Genomic DNA, 24,388 nt, shown 5'->3' with positions numbered 1-24,388 from the left:
AAATGTGAGTAAGATTGCTTATATACTAACTAACCCCCTAAGGTGCCCCATTCACACCTAGATAGCCATGGGGAAAAACCTAGTGGGGCAAAAAGTGCCTATGGCATAAGTGTATCTCATGGATAAAGTACTACCAGATATCTAACACGAAGATCTTCTTTCATTTGACCTCCTAAAAGCAAAATCTCTATGGCTAGTCTTACTATCCTTCCTAGAATCTTGAGTATGTATATTGACCTCAATAGTCCTACAGATTCTAAAGTCTTCACAATCTGATGAGTCTAGATTAGATGTGTCTCTAGTCCTCTTTCTTTGAGATAATCTATCTTTCAGCTCCCTCCTTAGCTCCCTCTCAATAGCTATTCGATTATGCAAAGTGTTAATTTACTCTTGTGAGTAGATGAAAGTTGTAGATTTTTCCCCATGACAGAGAAAATTTAAGAAAAAATAGAAGATAAATGATAAATTATTATAAAAAGAAAAATAAAGTAAAAAGTGGCTTATCTTTCACTTGAATGACATAAGAAAGAGTTGTATTGAGTTGATTTACCCATAAAAGTTCAAGTTTTGCTCTTCATTCGTAAGGTAAGAGAAGTTTCAATAACTCCAAGTAATATGATCTGAGTGGTAGAGATTTTTTGCAAGAACTTGCAACAATGTAAGAAATTAGCCTTCAAAACCAATGTTGAATGCTGACATGTTTTGGTAGCTTTCTACAGATGTTTTCTCTTATATTTGTAGACACTAGTGTTGGGTCTCAAAACACTAATTTATTAAGCCTTACAAGTAGCTTGATGAACAAGCTTAATCCTCAACTTTTTCATTAAGAAAATGTAAGCAGCCGCGGGGAAGCTCATGGAAATTGTGCTTTTTGGCTAGGGACTTAATATGGTCATGCCTTTGCATATATGGGACCTCCAAGACATTGCTATAAACGCCCTCTGTGATCAATTCTTGATGAGATGGCCCATAGTACATATTGTTATATAGAAAGATAGACACATTGTGGGAGGGTTTCTTGAAGCCCGTCAACTCTATAAGTCTTGGTATTAAGGTTCCAAGCACCTAGTTTGTCCAAAGGTACTTACCTTTGCTTCCATATTTGTCCAAAGGTCTTTTGTAAGCCTTCCTTTAAACTTTAGCTTCCAGTTAACAAGCTTTTAACTTTTCTCTTTGGTTAATATATTGGCTCTAATACCACTGATAGGATCTTGGTACAAGGAGAAATCTCTCACCTCTCACTTACCTTTCAAATTAGAATTAAAAAACATGTGGAAATAAATCAACCATGGGGCAAGATCATATGAAAGCACATAAGCATAAAGAAAAATACACAAGGTAATTATGGCTCAAATCTCTCACTGCTCACTAAATAAATCAACCATGGCAAGAGCATATAAAAACACATAAAATCATGAAGAAAAATAACACAAGATAACAATAGCTCTGATACCACTGATAGGATCTTGGTACAAGGAGAAATCTCTCACCCTCAATAAATAACCATGTGCAAATAAATCAACCATGGCAAGAGTATATATAAAAGCAAATAAAACCATGAATAAAAATAACACAAGACAAGCATTAGGTGCAATTGTTAGACATCATCTCCTTGTTGCTGGCTTCGTGTGTGGTGTCCTATTTTAGTCTCTAGAGCTGACCATGTTAGCTAGAGGGGCTGGTCACCCCACATATTTTTCCCATATTTTATCCCCACTTTATGGAGTCTTGGGCACTTTTTCCCAAGTCGTGAGTTGGTCGGCTGCCTACATCTGGGCATATATATAGCCGGCCATACCCTCACTCTTTTTTATTGCTTAGCATTGTTTGCTGCAGTCCCCCACATATATGAGGTTTTCTCCCCTCTTGGTCATCCGGACATGTATTCTTGGTTGATGATATTGAGAGCAGGTCTATACATGTGTTTCCACTCCATCTTTCTCTCTCACTCTCTCTTATGTTTCCACTTTTCCTTCTTCTGTTGTGCATTCTATCATGGTATCAGAGCGCTAGTGATCTACAGAGTGTTGAAGGCTCCCTCCTCTCCCTCCTGGGGTTGCATTTTTTTGCAAATGGACAGATCTGCATTTTTTTTCTCTCAGGTTGCTGCTCTTAGTCGGTTGGTTTCTTCTAAGCATTTTTCTCTGCAGTCCGTGGTCATCCATATTATGTTTTGACCTTCTACGAACCCCCCTTCCCTGTCAGCTGCATTGTTTTCAGAGGACAGCACCTAGTGTGTTGCATTTTTTTCTACAGGTGTTTTCCACAGCAGATGTGCAGCAATTTTCAGCATCTACCCCCCTTGTAGTATGAGCCGCTTGTTCTGCATAGGACAGCAGCAGCATATGTGTTGTGTCTTTTTCTCCTACAGGTTTTCTGATGCTATTTGCGGCTGTTATGGGCTACCACACCTCGAAGAGGGAACTCAATGCATTCACCTAAAAGAAGAGCAATAGAACACAATTGTACCAATGCTTCAAACTTTAGTCCCTTGAGGCCTCCAAGCTCACTTGTTAAGCTCCAAACCTCCAAGCTCCACCTCCACGCTGTCACCGTAGAGTTGCTCACACCATCGCATAAGGTAATTACTCTCTCTCACTCTCCCACACAAGCATGAAACATACAAGCGTAGAAGAGGCACAAATGCTAAAATGCTCTCTCTCAATCTCTCTCAAGACACAAAGAAGAGCTCTCAATAACACAAAGGGGGATTATGTCTTTTCATTATGAGAAAATACCTTATATACATTTGGCTCTTATTCATACTTGGGCGCCTAAAACTTACTTAACTAAGGCCTTGGGTAGCCAATATCTCATAATGTACAACTTTTATAGTGCCTTTTCATCATGACACTTATTAATGTCCTCAATTGGAGGAGCATACTTGTTAATCAATAATGGGATTAACATCCCCCCTACTTGATGTAGGTTCTGTCCTCAGAACCTGTTAGCGAGGTCGAAAGACCTAGTCATCGAACTCATGACGGTATAAGTTTTAGCGTGATTGAAGCTTTTTGAGGGTTCTTCTGAATGCTAAGTGTGATTGCCAGAACCCTGTGTCCACCATGTCCTTAAATGTGACATGCATGTAGGCAAGAAGATATCATAGGCGATGATAGTACAACATCATGCCCCTATCAAATGGACCTTAATTCATGTCAAATTACAGTTGTTCAGCTTCATATCCATCGTATGGCTCTTTGGGTTGATAAATCAGGACCACGAGAAATTTTAATCGGTCCCAAACCATACCACTTAACCTCGCATGCCAACTTCATGGCATATCTTAGACCATCCATACCTTTCAACCCCGACATCAGCTTCACCAACTTGGGTGATACAAGGATGTAGGGAAGAAGGTTATGTTAACCACTCTGTAGGTTAACATGATTTCATCCATCCCAACCTACCATAAGGTGCTTTGCCATCTTACCCACTTGAATACACACTTATCTTTTGTAAGACAACATTGAACATATAAAGTAGCCTTACCTTGAGATTAATGTGTCAAATAGGGAAAGTCTACAAACTTTGTGTACATACTTACTTCTTAAGACTAATAATAGTGGTCGAATCATTTTTAAGTTTGGCCAACCTAGTGTGAAAACTAGTCACTTGTATATGAGTTATTTTCATGTATGTTAGATGGATGCTTACTTGAATAGGTTTGCTTATAGGATTCCCTCTTGCATTAGCATCTTCTTCTTCCTCTCCCTTTTATGAGAGACAAGAACAACCTCTATTTTCCTTCATCTAGGTGAAGAGATCTCTCCCTTCACCCCATTAGCAACAACAAGGAGAATTTCGGTGTGACAATCGAGTGAGGATGCAATGGACAAGCCAGTGTACTCACATCAGGAAGTTGTAATTACGGCTCTAAGGCAAGATCCAACGACATGTGATTTGACAAGGCTAAGATAAGCTCTTGAATCTAACAAACATGCTACAATTTAAGTATACAACTTGACCAATGCTTAGATTACACAGTGAAATATAAATAATAAACTTTCCATGGACCTTTGAAAACCTTTCTAATGCACACAAGAAAAGGCAACCATAATGAGGGGTACATAGTTATCATACATTATTGGACATGGGTACGACTTGAAATGTTTCCACCACCTAGAATGAGTCCATACAAAGACCACTTTCTCACTCTCACAGAGGAGGAGTTTATCAATATGCCATGATATTAGGAAGTTCAACTATCACATGTATTTAGAATTTCAATGGGATATCTCCGTGTTTCATCACATAGGTTACACATAGAGAGAGAGAGAGAGAGAGAGAGAGAGAGAGAGAGAGAGAGATGAATATTAGTAGGAAAGAAAAAGAGATGAATGTGAGAAGGGAGTGTAGAGGGCTTGTGTTTTATTGCATAGGTTGCATCTAAATACAAAACAATGTATGTAACTTAGAAGGGACTATAGAGAACAGTGGGCATGTATGGTACATGACACATCAAGAGGTCAAGATAAGGAAGCTGATTTACTCAAAGGCCTATCACCTTCGGTTATCAAAGGGGTTCAATCCTCTATGTAGAGTCATTGCAAGCATGGGGATGAGCTACGTGTGGGTCATTACTAGAAAGAGGTTTGCTAGCATTGAGAGAGACTCTTGAAAAAACATAGTTACAAGTGGGAAAATAGTAGTCAAAACACTTATGGCTTCTTCTTTTTTATGGATTGGTCAAGGTAGATTGTGGGAGATAGATGACACTAGCTCAAAACAACAGTCTAATTGAGGCACACCGATGGAGGATTTGCCTTGAGACATCTCAAAGGGCCATAGAATCTCATAAACCTAGGATTTGTGGAGCCATGATTATAACCTAAAAAATATTACATAAAATCTAGAAAAGGCATCAACCACATAGTGAAAAGAAAAGAACGTGGATATGTTTCATGACTCACATAGGATTCACCACATCTAGGCCCTCAAAAGATAAGATTACTTGGTGGCTTTTCAAGTGTATCATTTGGTGGCTTTGTTACCCTTTTTCATTTGATATTTAATAGCATTGGTTGAGGAACCCCAAACCCATTAGTACTTTATGGTCATTTTCTAGCATATGCCAAGTTACTTATCATTTAAGTTTTTATTTCTTTGTTGCACCAACATTATGGGGATGCATGCATGATGTCCTATTTTGGTTGCATAGGTCTATATAGATGAAGATGTTGATAACCTTTTCTTATTCCCATGGTCCCATAGAAATACTTAGAAAAGTCATTTATAGTGCACAGTAAGCAAACATGTTTATAGTGCATTCAATTTAACGACAAACCCGTTTACAGTGCATTGAATTAATAACCTTACAAAACAAGGCCAAAAAACCCACATGGTAGGACTCCTAGCAACCCCCATCCCTACCCACCAAGCAAGCCCTCAACAACACTCTACCTCATCGGTCTCTGCCATCACCCAACCCCGTGGCCTTACTACAACATGGAGACACTTTTCAGCCCAAACCCTTTTTGACTGAATTAGGGTCTTTGTATACTATTGAAAAACTATCAACATATATACATACATACATGTGTATGTATGTATATATGAGAGAGAGAGAGAGAGAGAGCCAGGTTTTAATGAAGTGTGTGCAAACAAAGAAGCTATGTCCATCAATATCCAAAATAATCTACTAAATGGAAGATCACATGATCATCCCAATTTGAAGACCCAAAATCTAACATGTTACCCTTCATTCTTAAAAATAATAATAAGGCTCCTCTTGTGCTAATTAATGGCTCTAAAGAAACCATGAGGGGAACATATTTACTTGAATAGTGTTACATTGTTTACTCAAAATCGAATGCTTATTGAGCCCAATTAATGTTAGCATTTGTGAGAGTTGTAGTCCTTTGAGGAAAATCTCAACTGTAGAGTATCCTTTTGAATGTAGGTTGACCCCATCTTGGCCAAGTTAAGACACGGCTATAACTTTGGGCTTAGGTGATGACATGTTCTATCAAGTAGGGGTTTTAGCATATGCCAATCAAAGGTTACTAATACTATGTCAAGTAGCTGTCCTTAACAATGATAAGGCCCAAGCACTTATTCTTTCATAGTAATGTATGAGGCATAGGCTTCATCATAACAAGTAGTCCCTCTTTCCACAAACTTGCTTTCTCATCTCCTTCATGAAGGGCACATCAACAGGGAGGTGCACTGCATGATTGTGAGAAAAGGGTTATATTCCAAAATCTTCTTAGCAAGCTACCGCATTAGATTATTTGCTATATGTGGGAACTTGCTAGATGCAAATAAAGTGTTTAGCACACCGCCCCAACGCAAATGTATGTGTGGAGTACAATAGTTTTCGGTCATGTTAAGCTTGGTCAAATCCAGGATGCTATGCTTTGAGAACAAGGCTTCGTGTGCTACTTCCAAATCAAGATGCTTTAAACTATGATTCTATTTTTAAAAGTATTGTATTTGTAGATTTCATTTGTGCCTAAGTATTGAGATAAAATTATAAAATATTTGAAGCTTGTCACCCTCAGTAGTAACTCAAAGAATCTAACAACCACATTAGCTCAGGTTGTAAAACCTCTATTTTGCTCTTTTATAGCTTTGTACATATGCACTACCCTCTTACCAACCCACTACATCCATCCAATCTTCCAATCTCTCCAACATGTTACATTTGCAAAGTGAGAAATCTGGCCAAATCGATCTTGCGTGTAGGTTAAATGAGATGCAAACACCAAGAGTAGAGAAGGATGAGATGGCCTAAAATAGATTGGTTTAACTGGCTCGTTTGGCTCATGGTGAGAGGCACTTGTGGATCAAGACTTTCTAAATTTGGTGCTCCAACCCTTATACTAAATCAAGACTTTCTAAAGTTGGTGTTTGAACCCTTAATGGTAGGGTGAGACAATGACCCATAATTAGGCCCAAGGTAGTTCACACATCACTTATGGTATTGAATAAGTATTGTATCACATATCACTTATGGTATCTAACAAATATACTGTTTTCCACACTTATGGTATCCATACTCTATTGCACAATAGTGTTTTAAATCTTTCTTAATTAGGACGGCCGCTATCCTTCTAGAACTCATTGGTTACATTCAAACATTTACAACATATTCTTGTGATTTCATGAGATTGAAACAATGCATCCTCTACTCAAGAATCGTCTAGCTACTGAGAGAGAGAGAGAGAGAGAGAGAGAGAGAGAGAGAGAGAGAGAGAGAGAGAGAGAGAGAGAGAGAGAGAGAGAGAGAGAGAGAGAGAGAGAGAGAGAGAAGCAAAGAGCTCTTGCAAGCAAGAGGAATTTATTGAAACTTATGTTTTTCTTGGGTGTTCATGCATAGTTCCACTCATATTTGGGCAAAGCAATGGGCAACCTCTTGAGGGCTATTGTATCTATTTGCCTTTGCCTCTATGCGGGTTAATCTGGCCATGTTGTTTTATCAAGGGCTCCTTCATACATGTCCCCCAAATGCAAATTAGGGTTCACAAATCAGAACCTGAACCCACTCTAATAGAGCAAGATGAAGGTAACATCCTTGTAAAAAACAAGCTCAAAGAATGCACTCATATAGCGTTTTGATAGTGTTGGGCAAGAGTGTGAAGCAAGGGGCCACCATATTATAGCAAGCACAATCACCATAGATGTCGAGCCCTTTGTGTCAATGCAGTCATTTATGAGTAAAGAGAACAACATAGGGCCAGGCATTATGATGCCATGTTGTTGAACACAACAAGGACTTAAGCAAGTGAGCCACATTTGGCATACATATCAACCAAAGTGATGTTAACAACAAGCTCTCTATTTTGTGTTTGTCTGTCATAATGCCACAAGCTTTCAAGTTTGTTACACATACTGACATAGAGGAAGTGTGCAATGTACTAATCTATAAGAAGTGTATGCATATTTATTTATATGAAGTGTTCGAAAATTGATCCAAAATATTGTATACGTACTTATCTAGAGGATGTATACATGTATACTAGTCTAGAGGAAGTGCATAAAGCAAATGTACTCAATATTTGATACATAAAAAGTGTACACATATTGGTCCAAGGGAAGTGTACGTCAGATTGATCATTGATTTTGATCCAACAATGAGTTACGTAAAGACTTCGAAAATACAACCACAGCTGTTCGGGCATCTCTAGTTTTGGCCTCCATTGATCTTAAATCTATTTATCTCATATGAAAGTTAAAACATCAAAGCATCCTCTTTTGAAAAATTTCAATGTCTTTTTAAGTGTAAAAGGAATTTAAAAATTCTTATGCTCTTGCCTATGGTTCGCAGCACGTGCCGCGTTTGAAATTTTACCGAAGCGTGATCGAACAGCAGCAGGGAGCGAGAAGTGATGAAGGCCGTCGAAGGTGAGTGCAGAGGCGACCATGGCATCATCTTCAAGAAGGTCGGGCCGGAACTGCACGTCGTCGAGGGAGGCTTCAGCAACATCCCCGTGCAAGCCCTTGCCGTCTCCAACAAGTTCGGTCTCACCTTCTTCGTGCACTCTGAAGGTAAGCTTTGCTTTGTTCCGTTCGGGGGAAATTAGGGTTTTTGAGCTCTCTCTGTTATGTCTTCATACCTTTACTTGTCTTTGGTCTCTCCCTCTTGGTGCTTTCGGAAGGCAAGGCATCAAGCGTTTGTGCCTGTGTCAGTATAAGGGTTTCTGAGCTATCTGGCATGGCTTCCTATGCCTGGGTTCTTTATTTTATTTGGCTAATATATGAAGACAACCATGAGGCACACCTTAGAAGTGAGGAAAATGTACTTCCATGTTAGAGCAACATGGAACATCATCATGCACATGATGACAGTAAACTCTGAAGTAGTATGCGTAGTTCTGGACCTACTTTCAGGCTTTGTTACCTTTTCTCGACAAAAGGTTCCTCATTTTGCAAGTAGGAGATGTAGGAAGTTTGCTGTCGCAAAGGCTTCTCTAGCTGTTGACAAGTGATGGCTGCCTAAGCACAAAACTATGTTCGAAGATTTAAGTTTACCAGTGCTCAACTATAGTTTTGTCTATGACATGCCATTTCTTTAAGCTGCAATATTTTTATGCACTATTGAACAAGGTGCAAGTTAGATGATTTTATCTGAGGATAGGGACATGCAGAGCGGTACCATGTCAAGGGTGGACACTGGCCAGCCTGCTTACCCAGAAACATGGCTAGTGGATGGCTATTTTTCCACTGCCATTGTATGGCATTAAAATCCATGGTTCAATGCCAAAATATGGTGTTCAGCTAATCAGGACTGGCTGTGCAGGTTGGAAGTTAAAGGTTGTTACAAACCAAAGTTAGTAAGTGGATCATTTTGAAGCACACCTTTGATGGATGGGATTAGTTTCATTACCTGTTTGGGAAAACAAACACATGCATTCCTTTTTAAATCTTTTTTGGAGACCCATACTAGAAGGAACACCTCCAAAGATGATTATTTGTATGAATTTTAATGGGATTACTTGATTCTTTATTAAGTGTGCTATTTCCATTATGTAAGAATACTAAGTGATTTCAAATTTTAGATGAGATCATTACAGTCTCAAAGCTTCTATTGTGATGTTCATGAGGCAGGATTTTGTGTTGCACGCACACTTGACCTTATTCAAGCATCACAAGGCTTGATTGACTCGCCCAATGATGTATGCAATGCTTGGGAGAGGTCTATAGCAAGCATTTGCTTGCCTTCTATTCAATCATTGGCCCTTTCAAAGGATGAGCTCGTAATTGCGGTATGCTTAGAGAACAGGATTCACTTTTACAACGTACCAGCTCTTGTCCAGAAGGTCCTCTCTCTCTCTCTCTCTCTCTCTCTCTCTCTCTCTCTCTCTCTCTCGTGTATCAACTTCTTTTGGATTTAAATATGAAGTTTTTTTAATAAAATTTTTGGTATCTATTCTCTATATGAAATGTTTATTTTCCATCTAAAAGAACAAAGGAAAGAAGCTCTACCAGCAGCACGCTAGATTTGCATTACTGGAAAGGGTGCACTGCGCTCATCATCAATGCTATACTTGTAAAGAAGTAGGAAAAATTGTCGTATACTGAGACCCCATTGTGAGCCCTAGGCTTCAAAGTTGTCTTCAACCCATTTGATGGTTCAACACGTTTGGTGTACATCGTCCTTGCGTTTGGCATTCCTCCGTCAATCATTCTCTGTAAGTTTTCTGCATTGTAAAACAGAAGTTCTCCAAAGTAATAAAGCAAATACTCTTGCTTGCGGGAGAGGACCCCTAAGTGGGTAGATTGAGACCCAATCTGGTGTCGTTTGCATTCTCTCTCTCTTCAGCTCTCTCTCTTGTGAATTACATTGGTCTTTCTGTGCATTACACGATCATACCAGTTGCATGTTACATTGGTGTCAGAGCTTGTGTTAGTGACCCAGCTTGACTACCTAAAGTGAGAGTAAGTCCGTGAATGGTAAAACTGAGGTTGGGAAAAACCACCCGGCCATTCACAATGTCAAGAGAAGAAGAAAGAAGCTTCAAAGGAGGCATCACTGCAAAAAAAGTGTACACGTAGACACAAGAAAAGAAGTAACGCTTCTGCAAAGTACAAATATATTCCTTCAAGAGCTAATGGAGCAAAAGAGGTACTCAGGCTACAACTACCACAAGCAAAAGAAGCAGAAGAAAAGAAAGAGCAGCCTATAGAGCAGGTCACTAAAATTTTCAACACATGCTTCTCATGGAGCAACAAAGAAGATGGGAATTTGCTGAAGAACGACAGATAGAGGAAGCCAAACACAGGGAGGTTGAAGACTAAAGCTAGCAAAACCTGCAACATTGGAGTATCAACATAAGCTTAATCGGGAAGCCATGCAACTCCGGCATTAGCAGCAGTTGCTAGCAATCCTACAGGTCAATCTTATGGGAACCCTAGTTTCTCAACCTCTTCATCAACCACCGTTATCATATGAGCTCAACTAAACTTCAGTAATGTCACATGTGGAAGCTCTGGGAGACTGGGAGTCTTCTTTTAGCCGTAAGCACTCCATAGAAACACCTGATGCAAGAACAATCAACATATATATATATATATATATATATATATATATATATATATATATATATATATATATATATCATTATTTAGATAAAGCTGAAAATATGTCCCCATTTTGTTCATCCATTCCTCCAATTCATGTAGGGTTGATCTTTCACCTTTGAATTTGAGAGTTGAGACCTTATCCTTAAAATCCTTGGAAGTGGTAGATGATGCATTCTCATGATGATTAGAGGGTTTGTATCTCTGCATTTGCATATATATTCCCAAGAATTGTGTAAGATCCTTGTACTCCCTCTTGAAAAAGTTAGGTGTTTCCATCCATGTATCATGAGGTTCCCTTTGCATTTTGGTGAATGACCTGCTCCCAATCATAGATACCTAAGGTCAATGGAGGATTTAATGAGTTTTATGTCCATTGAACCTGGCCGACAGCAATCTGCAAGATGGACTGGCAGAGCCAAAGAGCCTATAAAAGGCATTTACCTAGCTCGTTGTAGAATCAACCCTATGGAGTGGTTCATTAGATAGCAATTTTGGGAAGGCCTAAGACCAAGATATTGTAAACTTTTGTACTCTATGAATATATTGAAAATACAACCACCTCTCTCTCTCTCTCTCTCATGTCCTTGGTCTTGGCTTTGCAATCTCTATCTTTGAATGATTATGCATGATCCATGACTTGCCTTTATATAGTAAAGTGATAGCAAGTCGTAATCAGGTCGGTTTTCACTTTTCAGGCCTTAAAAAGTCATAAAAAATGTCATAAAATGTGTTCATATTGTGCCCATAATATGTCCCAACCATTGGTGTATGTCCTGGGCACCTCCGGGCATTATAGGGCCACCAAATTGGCTCCAAATTGCCCATATACGACCTCCAACTTTGTCCTTAAGGTGGCTGTAGGGAAAATAATCATGTCTACGTGGCACCGGATTAAGGTGACATTCCCTCCTGCTAAACTTGGAGCTGGGGTGCACATGATGCGCCCTTGCTCCATGTTGTCGATTCGACTGCGGACTGGATCTCCCATAGGGTGTCTCCACCACTATCTCCTCGGGAATTGCGGGTAATGAAAGTTGCCCCTTTGCCTTTGGAAGCTCTATTGGCATGGTAGACTCCATGAACACCTTAGAAACTGAAGTACTTATCTTCTCTGCCTCGTCAATGGATTCGGAGATAATTGTGGGAACCTCGCGAATTGTCACCTCCTTGATGGCTATGATGATCTCGGGAACTCGCATGGAATATGGAATTGTTTCTGGCTCTGTATGCTCGAACAATTGAACCTCTTGGTTGACCTCGACTTGCAGATCCGACACGGTTTCTAGTGTCTCTTTGGTATTTCTTTGTCCTTGGTCTTCTACTGTGGTACTCTTGTCCTCTTTCAAACATTACCCAACTATCTTCACTTTGTCTTTTCATCAAAGCGAAAATATCCTCTATGGTTGCCATGAAGAAACGCTTGCTGTTTTTTTGCTATAATCAGTCCCAAAACCCTAAACCTAGGCTTCTACATGCACCCTAGACACCCTAGAATCATGCTAGGTTGAAATCTAGACTTTCTAGTACTATACTATGCTGACAATGAGCAAAAAGCTGATGCAAAAAGGTTGATTTGATGCAAAAACGCAAACCCTAATTTGTTGATTTACATGCAAACCCTAGTGTTGATGAAAAACTTTTCCTAGGAACAACCTAGACATGCTCTGATACCAATGTAACATGACTACTATGTGGAAGTGTAACATACGGAAGCTACGGGGAAGATCGGTAACTTCAATGCTCAGAAATCAGCACACGTTTCACGATGAAAATAACGACAAAACTGAATATAGATGTGTAAAAAAATAGAGAGAGAGAGAGAGAGAGAGAGAGAGAGAGAGAGAGGGAGAAGAGGATACATTATTGGGTCCCGAATACCCTTTGTAGGGTCCCCACCACGGATGGTGTATTTGCTTTTATTAGAATGATGCAAAATCTGAAATAAAAGATTGAACCTGAACATGAACCTTCTTGGCTGAGATAGATCTCTGCCCTTGACCTTCAATCCTTCACCCTTGCGTTAGCTCCTCCCTTGGCTGTCCTGGCCCTTGAGTAGCTTCAGCACTTTGTGAATTATGAGATCGGTGGGACTAAATTATGCCTTGGGTTATATACCCCTTAATGATGCTGGTCGGCTGGTTGCTTTTTCTCTCCACGACTTGCAAAATAGCATTTAATGCTGAATAATCCCACGTGTTCACACCAACCCGGCTGCTAGCTTTTCGATTGCTTCTGTCCAGGCTGATTGGGCAGCCCTATGCTTTGGCCGCCTACAGTCCTGGCTGCCCTATGGGCTAGCCGACTGGCTGGGTTGGCTTATAGGCTAGTCAGCTGTCTGGCCAAGCCCTCTTGGGCTGGCCGATAGCTTGCCCAGCCCCTCCTTGGGTTGGTGGGCAAGGGCCATGGACCCCTTGGGGTGGCCTAAGGCCTACCCCCTACCCAAACATGGGATATAATACCCCTTTCTAGGGTAGCCCCCTTCTACATGCAACCTACATAGATGTTTGGCATCTGGTCACAGACCAAACACAGAGAGCAATTGACATCATTCCAGCGGGAGACTCACAACGCGGATTGGCACTGTTTCATGTGTAGGACAATGCACACCTGACCTCGGATGCATGTGCAGGACAATGCATACCTGACCTTGGACGAATGGAGTGGAACCGTGGTCCGTGGTTAACTTGTCCCTGGGCTCACATGGGACCAGTTTTCCACCCCAAGTCCTGCACCTTCCTGTTCAGATATGTCTACGTGGCATCCAAGTGCGGGATGCACGTGACATCCCCTTCTGCTTAACTTGACGGAAGTTGCATAGCCTCCAAATAATCCGTCAATAAAGCTGGATAATCGTCGAAGAACTCTTTGTCAAGCCATACCGCTTCGTGGGTCCCTTGGTTTTGAAACTTTGTGAGGAACTGTCTTTGCCTTCGGCTTGAGCCATGCTTGAAGCGGTGCAAAAGGATCTGTTGTGGAACCATCACTTCAGCTTCATCAATGATATCTGGTTCCACTTCGTCTTTCACTTCTGAAGGGATCGGACCTACGTATGGTTTTAACCAACTGACATGGAACACATCGTGCATAGTCCAACTCGGAGGTAGTGTCATGTGCATAAAATGCCATGGACATTCTCTGGAGCTAGTCTAAAAGGGGCAACCAAAAAAAAAAGAGCAGTAGAACTAGAAGATGGAGCATACGGTGCTGAAGTGGCCAGTTTGGACTTGGAGAAGGACCAGGGTGCTGTCGGCTGTACCAGAGACCAAGGCAGTTGAAGGAGCATCATGACATGGCAAGGCGGCTTCAGGCACAGCTTTTATGATTAAATATGTCCAGTCGGCTGGCCGACTGCTGGTCGGCGAGCACTCCAAGAAGTCCAAGAGCCTATAAAAGGCGTGGGTGCTCATTGTGTTAGATCATTCAACTCCTTTGAGTTGGGTCTTAGACTAGGATTTGTTTTGGGTGTATACCACCTTTTCATGAAGGCAGCCTAGGGCTGTAGATGTAGGTACCTTTTTGTACCATTAGAAATATACCGAATTTCCAGCATATATCTCTCTCTCTCTACTCTCCCTTCTGTTTGCGTTTTTGCATCAACATGTTCTCAGTGGTGTTTAGGGCTGAAAGAAGACTCCCAGAGCTGCCGCGTGTTACATTGGTATCAGAGCATTAGGCTCAGCAAAGCTAAACACTGATTCAGTCCCATATGATGGTGTACAGGTCCAAGGTACAGGAAAGTACACAGATACGAAGCCCAAGGCAAGGAACATAGGAACGAGAAGAGCTCCTAGGAGGTTTGTTGGTGGTGCTCCACAAAGCGAGAGGGGATGGCAGTCCTGTGAGCTAGATAGGTTCTCGGGCAACGGTCCCAAGGGAGGTTATCCTCCAAGGGGTGATGTGAGAGTGCAGACTCATTTCTCAGGAATGAAGACAAGACAGTGTTCAGAGTGAAGGCCAGAATGGATTGGGGACTGGATGGAACAGATGCATAGATATTATTCAGAGTCAGGGTGGTTTTGGAGACCGGGCTGGGTTTTCAGTGAAAAGGGTTGCCAGAGTTGGATGGATGACATAGAGGGACTCGGGAATAGAGTGGGATGATGACAGTTTTCCAAGAACAGGTTGGAATCCCGTCATCAAGTTTAGCAGAGGGGGGATGCCATGTGCATAAAATGCCATGGACATTCTTTGGAGCTAGTCCAGAAGGGGCAACTAGAAAAAAAGAACAGTAGAACGAGAAGATGGAGCATAAGCTGCTGAAGTGGCCAGTTTGGACTTGGAGAAGGACCAGGGTGCTGTCGGCTGTACCAGAGACCAAGGCGGCTGAAGGAGCATCATGACATGGCAAGGTGGCTGCAGGCACAGCTTTTATGATTAATATGTCCAGCCGACTGCTGGTTGGCCAGCACTCCAAGAAGTCCAAGAACCTATAAAAGGCGTGGGTGCTCATTGTGTTAGATCATTCAACTCCTTTGAGTTGGGTCTTAGACTAGGATTTGTTTTGGGTGTATACCACCTTTTCATGAAGGCAGCCTAGGGCTGTAGATGTAGGTGCCTTTGTACCATAAAAATATAATGAATTTCTAGCATCTCTCTCTCTCTCTCTACTCTCCCTTCTGTCTGCGTTTTTGCATCAGCATGTTCTCAATGGTGTTTAGGGCTGAAAAAAGACTCCCAGAGCTTCCACGTGTTACATGTAGCTTCAACTTCATTGAAACCTCGTTAATCTTTCTCTGGATGGGAAAAGGTCCGAAGCTCTTGAATGACAACTTTGGGCATCGCCTGTCCACTTGTTTCAACCTTTGCTTCATAATCCGAAGACAAACCCAATCACCTTCCGAAACTTCATATCCCTTTGGGCTTTGTTGGCCTGTCGAGTGTAGGCCTCCTGTGCTTTAGCGAACCTGTCTTTTACTAACTCCAAAATCTCCTGGTAAGACTCTGTCAATCTGTTCGCTTCAGGTACTGAAGATGAGGTTCTAGTCAATAGCGACTAGAATGGTCTTCCAAACACTGCTTCATATGGAGACATGCCAATAGCTGAAGAAAAAGAATCATTCAAAACAACTTGAACTAAAGGCAAATAAGATTACACTTAGCTTGTTGATCGTGGACATAACACTTCAGCACATCACAGGGCAACTGGTTGTAGATTTCTGTCTGGCCGTCCGTTTGTGGGTGAAATGCATTGGAAAAAATTAATTTAGTACTAAATTTATCAAACAATGTCCTCCAGAAATGACTGGTAAACTTGGCATCTCGGTTTGACACTATGGTCCTAGGGATCCCGCCAATCGGGTACCAATGCCGAGTGAACAACTGGGCAACATCTTCGGTGGTCACATTGGCCTTGCATGGAATAAGCATAACAAATTTGCTAAATCTATCAACTATAGTCAAGCACTGAGTATTATGTTTACTTGGACTAGGAGGCAGATTCGTGACAAAATCCATCGAAATATCTTGGAAAGGTCCCTCAAAAAGTGGCAAGGGCTGTAACAACCCTATCTTCTTTCCACGAGGAGATTTCACCTTTTGATAAATATATTAGTATTGCACATATGAAAACACATCTCGCCTCATCTTTGGCCAATAATATTGCCGTTCCAACTTCTCCAAAGTCGAATTCATGCCCCTATGACCACCAGTAATGGCGTCATGGAGAAGAGCTTTCCTAAACGATGTCATGACACACAGTCGGCCTTTGTAGAAAAGCCAACCATCGCGTATCAAAAAGTGGCATGGTCCTGTGGCATCCAATGCTTGTTCCCACTGTGTGCCGAATTCCTTGGAATCCATGTACGTGTGCTTCATGTCATCTAGTCCCGTACCAAGAAGGTCGAGTCTAGTGGTATGAATCAAAGTCACCTGTCCCTTCCGGCTCAAAGCATCGGCCACTGGATTGGCCTTTCTTGGAAGGTACTCAATCATACCACTAAATTGGTGGAATATCTGGCTCCATGGTATTGTCGGTCACTCCACTGTGTACTTGGCATTGTCTGAATCTAGTGTAATGCCTGATGGTCCATGCGAACCTCAAAGTCACGGCCATAAAGAAAATGTTTCCAATGTTTCAAGGCTTGTATAACTGCAGGAGTTCCCCATCGTAGACCGAGTAATTCTTTTCTGCGGGGAGTAACTTACAAGACATGTAAGCTACTGGATGACCATTCTGTTGTAATACACCTCCAATTGCGATCGGCTCGTCCCACGAGGCAAGTGCTAGATAAGGCGCTTCTGACAAAGCCACCTTGAGGTTCTTGAATGCCTCCAACGCTCGTGGAGTCATTCGAATCCACTGCCTTTTTGTCTTGACACCCTTTAGCAGATCGGTGAGGTTCGTTGAGATTAGAAAACTTGTCTATGTGGGTGGAGTATGCTTGGCATATACCCACAAAGGATTTGATGTCATAAGTAGTCTGTGGTACTTTCCAATTGACAATTTCGGCCACCTTGGCTGGATCAAGTCGAATGTCTTTTGCACTAATTATATATCCAAGGTAATGAACCTCGAATAAATAAAATTGAACACCCGCATCATCATGCGGTTGAATGTGGTGGGTGTTAGCACTTTCATCCCCAGTTTCTGCTCTTTTATGGTGCTTATTTGGTCCCCTTTTGTATGGCCCTTGCTTGTGGGCTGGCCACCCCTTTTTACTATTTTCTGGGTTTTTTCCCAGCCATTCCAGCATTTTTCTAGTCGGCCATGTCCAACAGCTCCAATCGGCTTGTTTATGAGCTCCAGTCGGCCGGCTGTAACGTGAGGCAGACGCGTGTATTGGAATCGTGATTCTGAGCACTTAACACTTGAGCATTACAACCACAAAGCTGAAAATGACAGTACACCACATAAAGGGGCCGATGATAGGCTGAACCCCCCCCCCCCCCTTAGGTAATATTACCAAAAGAGTCTGCAAAGTACAAGATTACGGGTGCCTGGGGATTCACCACCAGCTTGCACCTGATTCTTCCAAATACATTATGAATGAATACATTTCAAACAAGAGAATCTGTAGGTACATCCGCCCTACACACAGGTACATCCGCCCTGCACAAGCCTCTTCACAGGTACATCCGCCCTACACAAGAGTATCACAATCCTCACAGGTACTCCGCCTTGCACAAGATGTAAATGGATCTTTAGGCCCTGTTTCCACACGAGAAACTGATCCAGAAACCTGTGTTCTCCGCGAGCAAGTGTCCCCAATGCTTGCCCTAAGCACCTGCTATACCAGGAATCCTTGAGACACATCCATGCTCACATATTCTATTGGTGTCCGGTCTGTTTTGTCACTTGTGCAATAACCAGTCCAAAACAGCAACTTTCTGTCGCGAGAAATCCACCTCTAAAGGGTCCTACAGTCCTGTGGAGGTCCCTAGAGCTGTCCTGCACTGTCCAAGTTGACTTTGGACACCTGTAACCAGCCCAAAAGTCGCAATAACCAGAAATTGCAGGTCTGAAATTTACCAACCAGCCCTTTAGAAGAGTGTGGGGAGCGTTGTCCAAGCTTGTGTGAGTCCGGGAAGCAAGCAACCAGCCCTGTAGCAACTCCCAAAGCTCCAACTAGCTCTCCAATATGTTGAATGATGAGTAAAACAGCCCAAAAGGGCCTCTTGAGGGAGGCGCCTTTTTCAGGTGCCACCTCAGGGGCCTGGTGGGTACACATGCTGGCTGACATGTGTCCCCATAAGGTGTCCAGGTAGGTGTCCAGCCCATAGTGCTCCATTTGTCCTGTTTCTATAAGTTTAGGTCCAACCAAATGGGAAATGGCCATAAGCTGTCCGGACTTCATTAATTTTGGTCTAACCAAATGCGAACGCATTATAAGTTGTCCGGCCACTTATTAATGAGTGTGGACATGCAAACCAATAAACCTTAGTAGTAAATGAAGTAAGCTGTAAATTGAGTGTGGACGCACTTACCACCTGCAAAACCCATAAGCCCACAGTTTTAGGCCCAAACAGGAGTGCACACACGTGTCCACAAGGTACCCGGGCGTCCCCGGTCCCTCGGACTTCACAGGCCAAAATAACAAGCATTGTCCAGGCAGCAAGACAATGTCACACAAAGTAAAATAAAGTTATGGCATGCATCATTGATGCATTGTGCACATGTAAACTTGGAGAACCACCTATCATCATTCTTGTACTTGAAAATATTCCGCCTGCCATCATAACACACCATGTGTGCATGGCCGGAATCCACACGGGCACTGCCCGAAAGTCCACAAATGTCCTGCCATGTCCTTGGACTCATATGCATCCACTCATATGATCCATACACATGCCCAGGTATAATACATACATGCATCCGCATGTTTCTAGGCCTGACACGCATCCGCATGTCCCTAGAATATAGGGGTTTGTGACATTTCCCCCGGCTTCTAATCAGTTGACCGCAACTGAAAAGCCTCCAGATAGGCCTTCAAAAGATCTGAGTAATCCTCGAAGTAGGCCTCATCCATCCATTTCCAATCCAAAGCTGAATAATTCTTGAACTTCACAAGGTACCTACGAACAAGTTTGCCTCCCGTAAGCTTTCGTTTCTTGTGAAAAACAATCTGTTCATGTTGAAGAATGTCTTCCAGCTCATCCACCTCGGGTGGGTCTGCCAAAACCGGCTCAAACGGTGTCGGTCCCACATAAGGCCTCAATAGGCTCACATGAAAAGCATTATGCATGTTCCAATGATCTGGGAGTACAAGCCGAAATGCAACATCATTGATCTTCTCCAAGATCTGAAAAGGTCCATAGTACCTGTTGGAAAGTTTAGGATACTTTCCCTCTTTCCCTGGCCTCTTCCGAAGGCGTGCCTTTTCAAATTTCAGCAAGACCCAATCACCTTGTTTGAATTGTACATCCCTTCTATGCTTATCAGCTGCCTTTTTATTCTTGGTTTGAGACCTCTCTATGGCTGTCCGTACCTGTGCAAATGCAGTATCCAAGTCTCTGACATACTCATCTGCTGCAAAAATCTCATCCTTTGTACGAAGGATGGGTGGTACTACCACCTTGCCATAGATAATCTCAAAGGGCGCCTTGCCCGTAGAAGTATGTATCGTATTGTTGTAGGCAAACTCCACAAGTGGTAAATACTTCTCCCAATCCGATTTGCGGTCGGATACATAAGATTTCAGCAAGTCGAGGACGACTGAATTTGCTATTTCACTTTGCCCATCTGTCTGTGGATGGTAAGCTGATGAGAAGTTCAGCTTTGTACCCATATTGTCAAACAATGCGCGCCAAAATAAGCTTGTGGTTCTAGGATCTCTATCCCCCACAATAGATTCAGGCATGCCATGGTGTTTGAATATCTGTGCCAAAAACATCCTAGCCATATGATCTGGCTTTATTGTCTTGCGCACGGGAATGAAATGTGCCTACTTGCTAAACCTGTCAATGATGGTCCAAATAGCATCATTTTCCTGTGGTGTCCTTGGCAAATCCATAATGAAATCCATAGCAATGCTTTCCCATGGTTCATTTGGTATAGGCAAAGGCTGAAGCAATCGAGGTGCTTTTTGTCGGTCAAACTTGACCTTTTGACATACCATACATTCACGTATATATGCTTCAATATCCTTGCGAATATCTGGCCAAAAGAAATACCTCTCCAAAGCTTGTGCTGTGGCCAAAATGCTTCTATGACCTACATATGGAGGAGCATGGCACTCATCCATAACCTTATGGCGAAGGTTCTTTACCACACACATACGATTTTGCATCATGAGATATCCATCTCTTATGACATAAGTGTTAGAAGTCATCTCCTGTCTATTTGTATACACCAGGGCCTCTGTTGTGGGTGTGCCCGCCCGTATATCATTTTTCCACACTCCCCGTATTTTTTCCCTATTTTTCCCATTTTTTCCTAGTGGTGGGAGGGCTGCCAGGTGATGCCAGGAGCACCCCAATGCTGGCCGACTGGACTTTCTTCAGGCGTGGGCATCTGCGCTGCTGGCCGACTGCTCTTGCACCAGTCGTGGGCATCAGGCTGCTGGCCGACTGCTCTTGCACCAGTCGTGGGGTTTTTCTCAGTCGTGGGCACTATCTGTAGCTGGCCGACTGCCCTCATGGAGTTGTATATATTGCCCCTCAGCCCCCACCACTTCCTCATTCAGTATTTCCGGGATCTTGTGTATAGAGAAGAGTTTACACACCTATCTCTCTGTGTTTCTTGTGCTGATTATTTTCTGCAGTCTACTTGCTTTTGTCTACCCAAGTTTGGTTATCATTTCCGCTGCATATTCTGACATGGTATTAGAGCCCTAGGCTCTAGGAGATCTTGGGCGTTTTTCTGAGCAAGAGGGGGAGCAACAGGTTGTTGATCGGTGGACTGTTTTGGGCTGAACGGGAAGAGAAGGTGCAAGAGGAAGGCGGGCAAAGGGGCTAGATAGCCACTTGCATATTTTTAGATTTTCAGATTTTTCCCACCCACCCATCCTTTCAGGTTACTCTCCGAGATGGCAGATTTACTAGAGATGGCTGAGAAGCACGTGAAGATTCTGACTCTCCCCACGTTCCCAGTGGATCGTCAGTTGGCAGGTCCAATTACGGCATCTGGAAGGTCATGATGGAGTCAGTTCTGGAGTCATATGACCTTGCTGATTTTATTATCATAGGGGTGCCACGGCCGGAAGCTGAGGAAGGGGAGTTATTATCGACGAGGAAGGACCGAGAGGCACAGGCACACATGTGGGACCGTGTCAACGCCAGGGTCCGGTCGTTTATATTCCTCAATTGCACACCACAGGTGATCAACCATGTGAAGCACATGACGCTGGCGAGAGGCATATGGGAGCACTTGGCTTCTTTGTACAACAGGGTGTCACCCATGAAGCGGATATCCTTGGAAGTGCAGATGCGGGTTATGAACCCTGCAAAGTCTTCGACGATGCGGGAACACATTAAACTTAGCAGGCCCTTCAGCAGGAAGTCCTTCAAGCTGGGAAAGAGATATCATCCGAAGATATGGCCATCACGTTACTTTCCCACTTGCCTGGTTAGTATTCCGCTTTCTATTCCTCGTTGATCACGAGTGGCACGCTTAGCACCATTACTTGGGAGGAGCTTGTGCCAATGGTCTTGGACCAGGAGGAACGTTTCACGAACCCTCCTCATGGCGGAGGTTCGGAGGCCTTAACTGGCCAACGGTCGAAAGGCTGTAATACCAACAAGGACAAAGGGAAGGCTTCACCGGAGAAGTCTTCTGAGAAGAAGCCTGATCCAGAACGAGAGAAGCTGAAGGCTGAAAGATCGTGTAATGATTGTGGCGAGAAAGGCCACTACTGGAGGAAGTGCCCTAAGCGGATAGGGAAGAGTGTTGATTCCTTAGCCTCAGCTGCGAAGACTCCGGCATTTGTGCACTTGGAGATGGAGGACTCCGATGCTTCATCATCTTCGAGCGAGGAGGCAGTTGGCTTCACCGCAAAGGATACCTGGGAATGGATTCTCGACAGTGGTGCTTCCAGGCACATGACTCCATCCCGTGACTTCTTCTTGGATCTGAAACGGCAGTCAGGTCGTATTTTTATTGGCGATAACTCCACTATTCCGATACATAGTGAGGGCTGGATGGAGATTATTCCTGACGGCAAGGGGGGCAAGCATGCTTCCCGTGTTCTTTATGTCCCTGCTCTGGGCTTTCATCTTTTGTCAGTGCATGAGGTATGCAAGACTGGCTTTCGGGTGGAATTTGAGGAGCATTCAGTTGCTCTAAGGGACCGTGAGACAGGCAAAGTTGTTTGGGAAGGCGGTGTGGAGAATGGCATCTACAAGCTCTCTTCACTCTCCTCATTGACAGGCTCTCAGGTCGGAGATTTGTGGCACTTTCGTTTTGGCCACTTAAATGTGGATGCTTTGTGGCGCGCCTTTCGGGACCAGATGGTGGTTGGCTTGCCAGATGTTGGAAATAGGCAAGGACGCTGCAGTTCTTGCATACGTGGTAAGCAGCACAGGGAATCCTTTCCGAAGCAGGCTTCCAGGCGTTCTTCGAAACCATTGGAGTTGATTCACACTGACTTGTGTGGACCACAGCAGATACCATCCTTGGGAGGATCTCTCTACTTCATGCTGCTCGTTGATGATTGTACCAGATTCACGTGGGTCTACTTTCTTTCCCAGAAGGACCAGGCTTTTGCTCGGTTCAAGGATTGGCACATGATGGTGGAGAAAGAGTCTGGATTTCAGGTCAAGACTCTCAGGGCTGACAAAGGAGGTGAATTCTCCTCGACTGTATTTTTCCGGTTTTGTGCAGATCATGGCATCAAGAGGGAATTGGCCAATACCGGATCGCCTTCGGAGAATGGAGTTGTTGAACGTAAGAACAGGACTGTGGTAGAGATGGCGAGGACCATGCTGGAGCATCGTGATCTTCCTCGTCCACTTTGGGGTGAGGCTGTGGCAACAGCTGTCCATACCATTAACCGCTCTCCGACGACTTCTGTATCCCATATGACTCCATTTGAGGCATATTTTGGCAGGAAACCCGATGTCTCGCACTTTCGTGTCTTTGGGAGTGACGCGTTTGTACATATTCCGAAGAAGCAGAGGGGGAAGCTTGACTCCAAGTCCCGCAAGCTGGTATTTGTGGGGTATAACTCTCTTTCCAAGGGATATAGGTTGTATGATCCAGAGAGGAACGAGATTGTTGTCAGCCGGGATGTGGTCTTTGACGAGCATGTTCCAGCATCCACTGTCGAGGAGCCGCCACTTCTTGGAGATCCAGAGGAGTCTGATGATGATTCCCAGTTTACTACTCCAGTTGATCCACCTCAGTCATCACAGGAGGTTGAGCCCGCAGCTGGAGTTGAGCCCCCCGCGACCACAGGAGGCTCCACGATCTGTTCGAGTACCTAGGTGGTTGTTAGACACCCTTCGGGAGTCGGGTGTCACGGAGCTACCCTCCGAGTGGACCACAGAGGACGGCCCTCGAAGATCACATCGAGTGATAAAAGCAACACGGCGGAGTTCTTCAGGTGAACTATGCTCTGATGTCTCGTATCATGCGGGATAAAGAGCCCACTTCCGTAAAGGAAGCCCTTTCACAGGATACTTGGAGGGAAGCCATGCAGGTGGAACTTGACGCCATTGAGAAGAACAACACTTGGGAGTTGGTACCGAGGCCGTCGAAGCGGTCAGTCATTGGTGTCAAATGGGTCTTTAAGACCAAGTACGCGTCTGATGGGTCGGTGGACAAACACAAAGCCAGGCTCGTGGCTAAAGGTTATGCTCAGCGGCCAGGCATCGACTACGAGGATACCTTTGCACCGACAGCGCGGATGACCACGATTCGGACCGTTCTTGCCCTTGCTTCTTCTCAGAGGTGGCCCGTGTACCAGATGGATGTAAAATCTGCGTTCCT

At 43.5% G+C, this 24,388-nt stretch overlaps 1 protein-coding gene across 2 annotated transcripts in view; it reads left to right on the top strand.

Moving 5' to 3' along the window:
* Window positions 1–8,112: 8,112 nt before the first annotated feature.
* Window positions 8,113–24,388, top strand: part of LNO1 (Nuclear pore complex protein) — a 153,593-nt gene continuing 137,317 nt past the window's right edge. For both annotated transcript variants that reach the window (XM_086801566.1, XM_086801565.1), the window contains exons 1-2: window positions 8,113–8,490; window positions 9,550–9,761. In XM_086801566.1, the coding sequence (XP_086657692.1) occupies window positions 8,331–8,490; window positions 9,550–9,761 (372 nt within the window). In that variant the 5' untranslated portion in view covers window positions 8,113–8,330. The remainder of the gene's footprint in view (window positions 8,491–9,549; window positions 9,762–24,388) is intronic.

This window comes from Cibotium barometz, chromosome 8, assembly GCF_041138505.1.
Source record: "Cibotium barometz isolate CiBa-2024 chromosome 8, ASM4113850v1, whole genome shotgun sequence".
Lineage (NCBI taxonomy): Eukaryota > Viridiplantae > Streptophyta > Polypodiopsida > Cyatheales > Cibotiaceae > Cibotium > Cibotium barometz.
This window is presented reverse-complemented; position numbering and strand designations above follow the sequence as displayed.